This window comes from Denticeps clupeoides, chromosome 12, assembly GCF_900700375.1.
Source record: "Denticeps clupeoides chromosome 12, fDenClu1.1, whole genome shotgun sequence".
Lineage (NCBI taxonomy): Eukaryota > Metazoa > Chordata > Actinopteri > Clupeiformes > Denticipitidae > Denticeps > Denticeps clupeoides.
This window is the reverse complement of record NC_041718.1, coordinates 11083672-11097391: the sequence shown is the minus strand read 5'-3', so window position 1 is coordinate 11097391 and position 13720 is coordinate 11083672. Positions and strand designations below refer to the sequence as shown.

General features: G+C 42.6%; 2 protein-coding genes across 2 annotated transcripts; both read left to right on the top strand.

The window, feature by feature from the left end:
* Window positions 1–5308: 5308 nt before the first annotated feature.
* LOC114801162 (EEF1A lysine methyltransferase 3-like) lies at window positions 5309–6877 on the top strand. The gene is made up of 3 exons (XM_028999159.1): window positions 5309–5553; window positions 5635–5746; window positions 6312–6877. Exons 1-3 carry the CDS (start codon window positions 5398–5400, stop codon window positions 6704–6706), a joined length of 663 nt encoding a protein of 220 aa, XP_028854992.1. The 5' UTR covers window positions 5309–5397; the 3' UTR covers window positions 6707–6877.
* A 1038-nt stretch (window positions 6878–7915) lies between these two features.
* LOC114800859 (uncharacterized) lies at window positions 7916–12671 on the top strand. The gene is made up of 3 exons (XM_028998703.1): window positions 7916–8023; window positions 8200–8330; window positions 8539–12671. Exons 2-3 carry the CDS (start codon window positions 8248–8250, stop codon window positions 12401–12403), a joined length of 3948 nt encoding a protein of 1315 aa, XP_028854536.1. The 5' UTR covers window positions 7916–8023; window positions 8200–8247; the 3' UTR covers window positions 12404–12671.
* Window positions 12672–13720: the final 1049 nt, after the last annotated feature.

Here is a 13720-nt window from a genome sequence, read left to right as displayed (position 1 = left end):
GTCCATATTCCTGTTATACTTTGCAGTAATCTTATATTGCAAAACGCGAGACAAGGGTACACATGCCCAGACTGCCTCAGGATTGTCCACGTTAGACTGGCGAGTTCTGTCACCAGCTTGGACAGGCGACACTGGAACTGCGTGTGACTCTTGTCAAGTGCACTTTTGAGCTCAATGACCCCTGCTCTCCAACTCTACTGTGCCTTTCCAGGCTGAGGATGAAAGAGCTGCTACTCAGTAAGTGCAAGATGGAGGCCTTGTCCCTTTCTCGCTGCCTTTTTCATCGGCCTGACTGGCCTCTGTTCAAGGAGGACCCGCTCGAACTGGACATCGACGAGCTTGAGTCTTCTGACAAGGGGGACATGTAGTCCCCCTTGTCATTGTATTCATTGTTGGTCCTAGTGAACCGGAATTGATCTCTTCATCGATGGTAACTTGATGGTAAGTCGTTCTGGGTAAGGGCGTCTGCCAAATGCCGTAAATGTAAATGATGTAAATGTAGTCCGCTCAGACGACCCCTGGTGCTGCAGGGGTTCGTCAAGACAACAAGGAGACACCCTTCACCCCGTTTTGTCAAGCAGCTGCTAAGCTGGAGGTGGAGCCTTGCACGAATGCCTCCAATGTGTTTTTCTTCTCTCTGCTCAGACGTCCACTATTGTATAGTTTTGAGTCACATTGTATGTTTGTGGGCCTTTGCAGCAGGCAAGTTCCGTCTAAAACCTTATATGCCCTTTTCATGAGATCAGACGCACGTGCAGACCTACAGAACACTCCCTAGAGGTTGAAGGACAACCAAGGCATGGGAGGTATACAAGCTGGGTGCACAATGCTTAATTATAAGAACTGTTTACTGGCCAGGCCTCAGCAGGCAGGAACTGGGTTATGATAACAGATGTGTGATTACAATCACTAAACTAGCACAATTACATTTAGTTTTTTAGTATCGGTCTAACTCTGTGTGTGTGTGTGAGTGTGTAAAGGAACACAGAAAAATAAGGTGTTTGTTGGAGACTTACATAACTTTGTAAGCATTATGCACTTGATTGTAAACTGAAATCATAGAAATGTAATATGAATTGATATGCCTAATCACACACGCACATGCACACAGAAGAGACAGCGTCTCTTACACCAGCCTCTGGTACATTATCATCAACCGCAACTGCAGAAAAACTTACATAACACAGATAATTGAACACATTGTTGAGACAGTGGTGGCCTAGCGGGGCAGTGGTGGCCTAGCGGTTAAGGAAGCGGCCCCGTAATCAGAAAGTTGCCGGTTCGAATCCCGATCCGCCAAGGTACCACTGAGGTGCCACTGAGCAAAGCACCATCTCCACACACTGCTCCCCGGGCGCCGGTCATGGCTGCCCACTGCTCACTCAGGGTGATGGGTTAAATGCAGAGGACAAATTTCACTGTGTGCACCGTGTGCTGTGCTGCTGTGTATCACATGTGACAATCACTTCACTTTCTTTAACAGGGACACACACAACATTTACATTTACTGCATTTCTCAGACACCCTTATCCAGAGCGACTTACAATCAGTAGTTACAGGGACAGTACCCCTAGAGCAATTTATGGTTAAGTCAGGGGTAAGTGGGGCTTGAACCTTTGGGTCTTCTGCCTAGTGCTAAGAGAAACGTATAAGAACGATAGCTCGGAGGGACTAAGGGAGAGATCTCTCGACTGGCTGACAGTTGTTCTTCATTGTGGATTACAATAAACAACTCTGTCTGCAATAGTTTACTGTTGTGTGGTGTGAAAAGAATCTGTGTTCCCAGTGCTCTGCCATCCCCTGCATGCCCGCCAGAGGTCGCCACCTCATGGCCCGCATGATGTGCACCGTCGCCCTGGGTAGAGCGGACCGCCTGCAATTCTGGACACACCCACGTTCAGCCCGGGGATTGGTTTGCTACAATAGACCGAAGCGTATTTTCATACCGTGGTTCACCCAGATCACAGGCAGCTTCGATGTCAGGGCATTCACGGTGGTGATTTTGCATCGAATGTGAAAGTACAGAAGCACACAGTTGTCAGATGTTTTTGGTGAATAGCAAAAAGAGCTCGCTACCCCGTGTCAGAAAATACTGTGCTATTTGGAAGGCACCCAGAGACGCCACCCTATCAGGCAGGGCCGCCAGGGGTGCGTTGTGCCATGGTGCTACGACGAGGGGGTGGTGGACTCCCACCCAGTGTGCTCACCACATAATCTATCTGGAGCTGCTGGCAGCATGGCTGGTGCTGCGACGTTTTGTACACGTTCTACGGGTCTGTTACGTTAGTTCGGACTGACCGCATAACAAGTGGCGTCTCACACAAAGAGACAACGGGGGCAAGCACCCTATCTCTGCTGTGCCTGGCACCTGTTGACTCTGAGAGCCACCCACATTCTGGGTCATCTGAAGGCAGGGACGGATCGCCTCTCCAGAGGGGGTGCTCATGTGATGCAATGGAGGCTGAAACAAGTGGTGAAACAAATTTGGTGTCGTTTTGGCCAGGCAGACATACAGTACAGGCCAAAAGTTTGGACACACCTTCTCATACAATGTGTTTTCTTTATTTTAATGACCACTTACATTGGTAGATTCTCACTGAAGTCATCAAAACTATGAACGAACACATGTGGAGTCTCCACAGTCACCGGACCTGAACCCAATCGAGATGGTTTGGGGTGAGCTGCAGAGTGAAGGCAAAGGGGCCAACAAGTGCTAAACACCTCTGGGAACTCCTTCAAGACTGTTGGAAAACCATCTTAGGTGACGACCTCTTGAAGCTCATCGAGAGAATGCCAAGAGTGTGCAAAGCAGTAATCAGAGCAAAGGGCGGCTATTTGGAAGAAACATTTTACAGATGCCAACAGGTGCCAGCTATCGTCACACTTCAACCACCGCATATTTCAACTGTTCACAAAATGTAGCTAATTAAACCACATTTAACCTCTTTCCCCTCATCCCCCTATCCTCCACTACTACTTGTCATCCCTCCATCCTCCCATTGAAGCCCAATCATTTTACAGAGCAACAACGGTCACACTTTCAGTTTTCCAACCAAGACAATGTCCCAAACATAACCAAATGCATCATGGCCCTGACCATTAGCATTGTTGTTAGCATGGTAACATGTTAATTTCTGAACATGGTCCAAACGTCACCAAATTTAATGTGACTCACCATGGCCACGTCCCGTTATCATTTTTTACTTTAGCATGCTAGTATTAGCATGCTAACATGCGATGTTCTAAACGTCACCAAATTTTTTATGATAGCATACTAGCATGCAATGAAATAAATTTAACAACGATTACTTTAATCTTTCTTTCTCTCATGAACTTATTTTACGAAATTAACTAATTTTACAATGATTCCACTTTTCCCCTTCATCTTTTCTTCCTCTCATCTCTTAACTCCTTACTGTTTTCTAAGCCAATAGTTAATTTTGTTATCATATTTTTGGCTATTTTAAATAGGTAATATGTCAGGATGTCATAATGGAGAATCATGCAAATTCTGGCAATCTTACCCTGTTTCATATTGTGAACTTTGTCTCCCTCCACTGGTCATGAGAAAATGTTTCTGTTTGCCCCTAGATTATTTAAAGACCCTAAGTCCTGTTATATTGTACGTGGCTCCAGTCTTAAGTTGGTGTTTCTTGTCAGAGGAAGGTTCTTAGTCTACTGAAATGCCAACATTTATTTAAAAGTAATGACTTCATTAATACTTGCATTCATTTAACATGCACAAGGTTAAAGTGAATGTGAAGTGATTATCATTCTGGACACTGCAGCACAGAACAATAAAGTTTGTCCTCTGCATTTAACCCTCAGTGAGCAGTGGCTGGCCATGAAAGGCACCCGGGGAGCAACGTATAGGGACAGTATCTTGATCATTGGCACCCTGGCACCAATTACGGGTCTGTTTCCTTACCCACCACTTGGCCACCACAACCCCATTAACAGTTATTAACAGTGTTTTTGGAGCGTTTTTTTTTTTTTTTTTTGTAACATCTTATCTTCTGTCAAGTCTTATCAGTAGATTTTCATGTATATGTGGCATAACGCAAGAGTACAAGCTACAGACTACCCCACCTCTGGGAATTTCCTGGTCAGTGCACATGGGTTTGATCAGTCAAAGAGGCATGAGAAAGAAATAAAACAATATTTCACATTTATTGTACATATACAAAAAACACCTTCGATTAACCCTATAAGGTAAAATAAGGCTAACCTATCACTAAGATGGGGGAAGGTAAATTGGGAAAGGAAAGCTCTGCACACAAAACCCAAACAATAAAATACAAACCACACCACTATACAATTAAATAAAAAACAAAAGGGGCCGTTCTTCCCACACCCACCACCAACATAGGCACAAAAAAGTTTCCATTAAGGGCAAAGCAAGGTTATACTTAACATATAACGGCCAGAGAACCAAATTCTCAATAACACAGTAAACCAAAATAAAATAAAACAAAGCAAAACTAACCAACACAAAACAGCAGCATCAGTGGAACAGCAATTACTTCTTGTTGCAACTCCTGCAGCCCATCACTTACAATTTAATAGTGATGGTGATGATGTACAGAACAGGGGAGATGTTACTCATTTTTATTCTGAAATAACAGTTTCTAAACAGTGTTTCTTTTTTCTCCTGCTCTTCCTAGCTGGCTCCATCTTCTAACCTATCCTTCTCTCTCTCTCTTCAAAAGTATCTCCAAACTAAACTCTAATATCCAACACGTCCGAACTCTGAACTGAGCACAGCTCTCTATCAAAATCCCCGCATTTTGAATGGAGCCCGAGGGGGTTGTGATGCTGTTGTATTGTACTGCGGTGAAGCAGTCACGTGGTACAGCTTTCGACGTCATAATTTTCGGCTCCTCCCCCAAACGAGGCAAAATAAGATACGCGTTTAGCAAAAACGCCGACACACGCTCCGAAGTCGCGGCACGTTTCGTCACGTTACTAGCATTCAACATTTCCATGAGTGTTGTAAGGTGGTGGCCAGTCAGGTGGAGGTGGCGTCAGCATGCGTTTTGATAAACACTAACAGTATTTAGCATTGAAAGAAAGCTGGTAAAAGGTAAACGTGATTTTAAATAAAGATCAGTAACATAAACCACAGAACAATTGTGGATAATATCATGCACATACAGTCTGTATTTTATTTATTACATTTGCTGATGCTCATCTTCTCATCGTATTATATACGAACGCATAAGCAATTTCTGGTGCATTTCATCCTTTTTTTGGCGCTGGCGCACAGAAATGACGTCATCAGAAAGCACTCTCTAGGGCACGTGCTTGGAATGTCAACAAATGCAGGTTTCCATACTTTTCACATTAACTGCACGTGTTTCAATGCCTGCATAAAGTTATAAGTTTAATGAAGTAAGTATGAATAGCAACAAAGAATACGTTTTCCCAGCGGATGACGATTTATTCGAAGAAACGTTCTCTGCAGATGCCGTGTACACATTCTGTGGACAAGAATTTAAAATTAACCAAGCATTCGGTGCTAATCTAGGAGTCGCGGCCCCAGTGTGGGATGCAGTAAGTCTAACAGAATGTTTTTTCGAAAACTGCTCGTTATGGACTAAATTATTACGATAATAGTTCTGTTGTGTTGTGCAGGCTCTGCATTTGTGCCGATTTTTCGAAGAGTCCCCAGTGGACCTGAAGGGGAAGAAGATCATTGAGCTGGGAGCTGGAACGGGGATTGTTGGCATACTGGCCGCGCGGTTAGGTGGGCTGTTGTGTCAGTCAAGTAACACCTGCTTTTACGCGCAGACTTAATTTATGCCATAGCTGACAGGAACACACATGGCCTGTTTCTGAGTAGCCCCGCTACTCGAATGTGCCATTAATTTCTATTTTACGCCTATAGGCGGCGCAAAAACAGGGTGGCTACTCTATAAGTCCAGTGGCCAGTGGTTCAGAACCGTTTTGTTTGTTAAACACCACAACAGAACTAAAATCCTTAAGCCATATTCTAATATCCTTTTGGATAAATAATGTATAGCTATCTATCCATCTATCTATCTATTAATCATCCTATAGTTCGTGCCTTGGCTGAGTTTAAGCACCGCACTGCATATTATTTATTCCATTTTAATGCATTAACTAATGATTCATTAAAGTTTTAATGCTCAGTTATAAACTTAGAAAGCTTAGTTAGTTCACACACATTCAGGTATCTATTCACTTGAATAGAAGATAGAAGTGATCTGCATTTTACACTGGTGTGATTTGCCCGTTTTAGGTCACAGATACATATTTTTAACTCATAGTTTGTCTTTCTCATTCTACAGGCGCTGATGTCACCATCACAGACCTTCCTCTTGCTGTTCCACAACTGCAGAGCAATGTGTCATCTAATGTACCTTCATTGGGCTGGCCAGGTGCCATTCCCAAGGTGTTTCCTCTCTCCTGGGGAAAGGACCAGCATGAGTTCTCCTCAGACTGGGATCTGGTGCTTGGAGCAGACATTGTGTACCTGCCTGACACATTCCCCCTCCTACTAGACACACTGTCACATTTGTGCAGAGTGGGCACAGTGGTTTACCTCTCCTCCAAAATGCGTGCTGAGCATGGGACACCGGCTTTCTATGGTGGAGACCTGCCCCAGAGGTTCAATGTGGAGCTTGTACAACGAGACTTAGAGCAAAACATCAATATTTACAGTGCTACACTGAAATGTCTTTGATACAGCATATCAGACATTTACAAAGCACTGACCAAGGGATCTTAGTGTGCTTTCAACTGACATTGTTATAAGATGTAAACACAACTTCAAAGTGTTTGCATCAAAATGTAAGATGTACTCAAATGTTTAGTGCCTAATATTTTCTCCTGGTATTGTTTTTTTTAACCCAGAACAAGCCACATGTGTTATATTATCCTTCTGATATTTACAGGTGCTCTGTTCATTCCTGTTCACAGTTTATTTCTCTTTTATTCTGTTTTATTTTCCTTGTTACTATAAATGAATGAAGACAGCATTTGTGATCTGCTTTTTTTTTTTTTATTTGGGTAGTATTGTTAAAAGCATCCAAGCTTCCTTATATCATTAAGAAGACCTTTTAAATGGCCTTCAACTGTGTGTCAACTATGTAGAACATGAGTAAACATTACCAACTTTGTTTTTGGTCCACACAGATTTGGTATCAGTAGCAGTCCAGTTGTTAAATGAGTGCATCTCCTCATCTATTTTTCCTCCTGCTCATTGCTGATGCACTGAGTTTCTGTTCAGAAAGAAAAGCCTGTTTGTTCCGCTATGGAGTTTCAAAGAAAGAGAGGGTAACCCCCTGTCCACAGGGCTGCTGCCCAGCCAACAAAAACAACAAATCCCCATTGAGAGTCAACCTTCTCACTTTCCTCTCCATGTCAATGTGCTGATTATAGAAAATAACAATAATTTGAGTAGTATGTCAATATATAGCTGGTTATAGTGAGCTTCGAATTATATAATAATTTATATTTTGTCATCATACATTCTGTTATTATATATAGACAAAATGCAATTTCCATTGATGCACGATAAGTCTTAAGATGTCTAGCCTGCACAGCTTCCTTGATGCATGATTTTTATAATTAATCATCATTATGGGCATCCTACACTTTGTTATTGTTTACTATTGCCACCACTCGCTGGCTCTAAAGAGCTGTGCTTATCTGGTTTGTCACATTTAGGAGCATCTGTGTGCTTCTGTGGTCAGACGTTGTTCAGGGCAGACAGCAGAGTGACTTCTGCCCAAATCCAGCAACTGATGCAGAGGACAGCAATCAGTTAATAAACTTAATTAAAGAATTCCTAAGTGTTATTGTAAAAGCTGTACGTGTACAGAACATGCTGAGTTTCTCCAACACTAACGGGGGAGTGGAGGCATGTAGCAGCCAGTGAGGGTGGGAGGCGGGGGTATTAAAACCTTCTCTTAAACAGATGCCAGTTGGGCTTGAACAGTTTCAGGCCACTGGTTCAACTAGTGTGCAGACCCCCTGGATCCACATGCTCTTTATATGGGTAGGTTGTACTTTTGTTTTTTAATTTAGACAACCAAAACTAAAATTAAAAATTAGTTTGTTACAGTATAAATGAAGGCAAGATAATGGCTGTAGCTTTTCAAAAATTACTCTGTGATATATGCCATAGTTTGTAGACTGTTAGGTAATTTTGGAATTGGTGTATTTCACAAACAGGAATGAATTTGGGCTTCTGAGCTTTGCCAGTTAAAATTGAACATTGTGATGGCATACTGGAGTGGGAGTCAGGAACAGCCACCCATACACAACAAATATGGAACTGTTCCTGCAAGATATTTTTCACATGCGTAAGTTATCCTATCTTTCATGTTATGCCTTTGTGATGTGTTTTAGGATCCAGTTTGCTTTTTTCTTTTTTTTTTTTTAGGTATAAAATAATGAATAATGGGTCCTGATTCAAATATTTAGACAGTACAATTCTACTTTTTAATATGTTGGGAAAATGTGAATTACTTTAACATCATAAGTTAAAAATTTGTTGATTTGTTCCCCTAGCTATCAAGAGAAACAACACAGAACCAATTACCAGGAATATAGTCGTGAACACCTTGCTTATGAACCTAGCTGCTGGACATTGCCAAGATCCCAGACAGGCGGGGTCCTTCAGGACTACACAAACTGGGCTGATACAGCAGCCCTGCCCAATTTCCCTTTCACACTGGAGAGCCAATCACAGTCACAGATTTCGAGTGTGCGTGCAGCCCAAGAGAGAAAGGGGAGGGAGTGGCTTCCCCGAGACATACCGAGGTCTCTGAGGGAAAGGCAGAATGAAAGTGTGCAGGGAAGTGAAGGACAAGCAGTGAGGGAGTGGTGGGATTCATACAGTCCGGTGCACTACCGGAAGGATGGTGCAAAAAGAAGCCTGAGCGATAGCAGCTACCGCGAATTAGAGGCTTGGGCCACCCGCTACAGCCATTCACTCCCAAGAAAGAAGCGCATTGAGTCTGCCATGTGGGGAGGAGCACAGGGGCCACTTGCCACAGAGAAAATTTCAGACTGGATGGGGAGAAGTTATGGGACAGAAGCTTATCAAAGACCTGCAAATATAACAAGACTACCTCCTCAGAAAAATAATTTGGGACACTGTGATGGATATGATGTATATCTGCCGCCTCCATATATCCCTCCTCCAGGTATTCCAAATCAAGAAGCAATGAGCTCCAACATCAAAGAAAATGCCTACACTGTCCAAAGAAGACCATTCAGTCTGCCTCCTTGTTATATCACACCACCACCATACAGCAACCAATCAGCAAGAGTGCACTTAGCTGAGAAACATGTGAAGGAGGAAGTGATGTCAGTGGCTAATACTAGTGACATGCTGCCAGCGATGAGGAGACCAAATTATGACATGATCACAGGCTTGGAAGGGGCAGATGAATTGCAAAGAAGAGACACCCATGTAGCCTGTACAAATAGTCCTCAAAATGAACAAATTGAGCACAGGCCGTGGAAAGGTACCAGTGGAACTCTTCAGCCACAGATTCATGGTACTGTCCATGCTATTCCAACATCTTCAGATGTACCTACAAATACCAACACCAAGATTAAGAAAAGGAGAGGGGGAGAGACGGTTTTTTGTTTGGTATCACGAATGGGTACCCTAGCCGGCTTGTCAAGTTCACCAGAAGATCCACTAAAACCACAATCTTTGCCCCTTTTTGTCTCACCTCTGGCAGGTGTATGTGAAGGAACCAGGCAGCATGACAGTCTTGAGACTGAGAAGAGCCAAAAGTCTCCACATCCTGCAGATGAGGTTGACTCAGAAGTGCTAATTACAGAACCCAATTGTGTGTTAGCCTGTAACAACACCCAAATACCTTTACATTTAAAACACAAACCTAAGGGTTCCTCAAACTGGATGGATGTTGAACAAGCAGCTGCCCACAGGGAAGAACTTCTGAGAGCCATCCAGAAGTGTGGAGCAAAACATCAAGCAAGTGGAAAGTATGATATCAGCCTTACTATGAAAAACAATGAATACAATGATCAAGCTTTACCAGACTCCACTAAGACATATGCGTTATCTCCTAAAACTAGTAAGAAAGCTACAGAGCTGGTCAATGAGAACTCAGTCAAGTTCCCTCTGTGGAGAGAGCCTAAGTGGCACTGTCAATCACAAAAGAGTGCTGAGCAAACATCTGAAGCAAATTCAGACATCAGTGTTTTAGCTCAAGACTTTCACAATTGTCCAAACAATGTGAGGCAATCAGATATCAGAGAAGGTCTACAAAATGATAGCAATGGATTTTTGGTCATTGACACAACTTGCGTTGTTGTGAAAGTAGAGTTCATCTGTCCTCCCAAAAAGGAGCATGTTCAGTATGTGAGTTGTCCATATTATGGTTCCACTGACCCAGATCCAGTGGGCACCAGTGAGACTGTAATAGAAAGTAATCAGGAATTGATGAGTAATGTTTCATCAAAGGATGACACAAGTGTTCCACAAACAATGAACAATTATGAGCTTGGAAAAGATCAAGAAGCCACAGAAAACACTGTTGAAAATATGCTTGATGCTGTAGGTGATGAATCATGTAACAGTATTCCATATGACAGCAATGAGGAAACATCATCATCATTGGCTCCTGTTAAAGAAACATTAGAAGAGAGGGCAGTGAGGATTCTTGGACTACCGCTACAGAATGGTAACAGTCAAACAGATGTTTCACAAGAGAATCCTTGTATCCAGGAACAACTAGAAGACGATGAGATATCAAACCAGAAACAAACAGAAATCATTGAGAGTACTGCAGAAATCATTGCAACACCTTCAGAAGAATCCCCTTCTTCTCAGCAATCTGATGATGAATCTGTAATTCTAGAGGAGACTAAAGACTTGTTTGCAGATCAAATCTCTGTAGAGACAGATAGAAATGTTAAGATTCACTGTGAAGAAGCTTGGAGTGGAAACGCACAGGGTAACCAGTTTTACGGAACCGATGTACTGGATGGATCCACAGTTGACTGCATGCCAGTCTGTCAAGAGTCTGTCAGTGATTTAAATATGCAGTCTTTGTTGCCGCTGGCTCTAGTCTCACTTCACAACTCTGATTCAATCCCATCGTTCTCTGACACCTCTAGACGTTCTTCTTCACCTCAGTGCCTGCTGGACTCTCTTGACTGTCTACTTAACTCTAATGCAGAGTCTGAGTCTCCTCCTGAGTCAGTTGCTCCCTGTTCCTCTCATATAACTTGTCCCTCAGAAATCCTTTCACTTCCAGTAGAAATTCCAGATGAAACATTTCAGCAGATTTTATCTCCAACTCTTTCAGACATTTCTTCTGTGTCGCGCCCACCTTCTTCTCCCAACTTGTTCCCAGCAACATCTGTCAGTCAACCTCACTGTCCTTCATCCAACACTTCTTCACCACTTTCCATCTCTCCTCCACAACATTTGCCCCCACTGTCCCTCTCATCCACAGATCCACTTCTCCCTCCTTCACCTTTACAGTCTATAATCACCCCTTCACCCCCTTCAAGCCCTCTGCCAGTTTGCCTAACTGAGCTGCAAATCTGTGATACAACTTTGCTTCCTGCTCCTCTGCCGACTTTACTGACTCCTCAAGTCGAGGGGCCTCAATATCCAAAGTCTCTCTGGGATGCAGTGAACCGTATTCGTAAGCATACTGCACCAGATTCTGAAAATGAAGAGGAGGAAACTGTAGAACTGTGGGAACAATTTGGTGATGTAGAGGAATCTACACGTGTGTGTGGCTGTGAAAGCAGCATGGACTTAAACACTTTGCGTTTGTTGGAGGTTGCATCAAGTGTCGGGTATTCTCTGGAAGCCAGTTGTACTGAGAACACAAATCACATTGTAAATGGTCTTTGCTTTGAGGAACATGCTAAAACAAACATGCAGTCCATGAATGTGATTGCTTCAGAAGATGAACAAAATGAGGAAGATGGCAGGGGACAGGAAGAGGATGACACGTTATCCTGTAGCAGTTCAGACAGCCATGCATCTAGAGACACTGTCATCATGGGTGAGGGAGAAGAGAGTGCTTCAGAAACAGAAGGTGAAGAAGTAAGTGGAGATGAAGCTGATTTAGATACTCCCTTAGACAAAGAAGATATGTCTGAAGTGACTGAGAACTTAATGGAAGTGCAAGAAAGACTTGGTGGAGTGTTTGTGACTGAAAATGATCTAGAAACATGCAACACCTCTGACATAGAAACATGCAACACATTGGAACTGCAAGATAACAATAAAAGTAGTGAGAGTGACAGTGAAATGTTAGCAGATCAGAATAAAGAGAAAATCTGTTGTTCCGTACAGGAAACTGAGGAACGGCCCTCTGCGGGGTCAGAAAAGAGACAGTGCATTGAAGTCACTGGAAACACATGTGAAGGCTAAGTGAAAAACTAAAGGATTAACATCAGTAAATTAGTGTTTTAAGTTTTAAACATACATACCTACTACTTCCCAGTAATACGCTTTCTTTATTCTGTATAAGAAGTAAACTAAGTATAATTTTGTGTTAAATTAGTGTTATGTTGATTGAGCAAGTAGAATGGTAATAACACACAATACATTATTAAAATATGCATCCTGTTGTGATTATAATTACATTATAATACAGGTTATTTATTATATGTGAATAAAGGACTTATTTGTCACCTTTTTTGATGTCTTCATTCAGTGAGAATTGATATTCCCTATTATGATTGCTGTATAAGCTGAGTATTTTATCACAGTCATGTAAAGATTTGTCACATGGTAATTTGTTGCCTTATAGCACATGTGAAACAAACAAAATTCCGATGAAAGACATTGGTTTGGTAAAGAAGGGATTCTGTATTAAATGTCAAGCCCTAATTAGTATTAAGTGGTGGCCTAGAGGTTAAGGAACGCGGCCCTGTAATGAGAAGGTTTACATTTACAGCATTTTAAAGTGAAGTGATTGTCACATGTGATACACAGCAGCACATCACACAGTGCACACAGTGAAATTTGTTCTCTGCATTTAACCCATCACCCTGAGTGAGATCGGGATTCGAACCGGCAACCTTCTGATTACGGGGTCGCTTCCTTAACCACTAGGCCACCACTGCCCCATTGCATTTATCAGACGCCCTTATCCAGAGCGACTTACAATCAGTAGTTACAGGGACAGTCCCCGGAGAAAATTAGGGTTAAGTGTCTTGCTCAGGGACACAATGGTAGTAAGTGGGATTTGAACCTGTGTCTTCTGGTTCATAGGCGAATGTGTTACCCACTAGGCTACTACCAACCTGTAAAGGTTGCCGGTTCGAATCCTGATCCAAGGTGCCACTGAGGTGCCACTGAGCAAAGCCCCGTCCCCACACACTGCTCCCATGGGCGCCTGTCATGGCTGCCCACTGCTCACCAAGGATGTGTCCTGACCAAGAGTCACCGTGTGCTGTGCTGCAGTGCTTCACAATGACAATCACTTCACTTTCACTTCTCTTGGCCAATCACTTTCCATAAGCACTGATTCCTAGACAGGGTTGTGGCTGCCAGTTCCTTGAAAGTGAAGTAATTGTCATGGTGAAACACTGAAACACCCTTATTAGTATATTACCCTTAATTAGCATGCATGTTTTCCTTTTGTTGCCAGTGTATATGAACTAATATAAACTACTTATGATACACAGTAATTTACGAATTTACCACAAAATGTATTACATTTACATTTGTTATGTTGTTTTG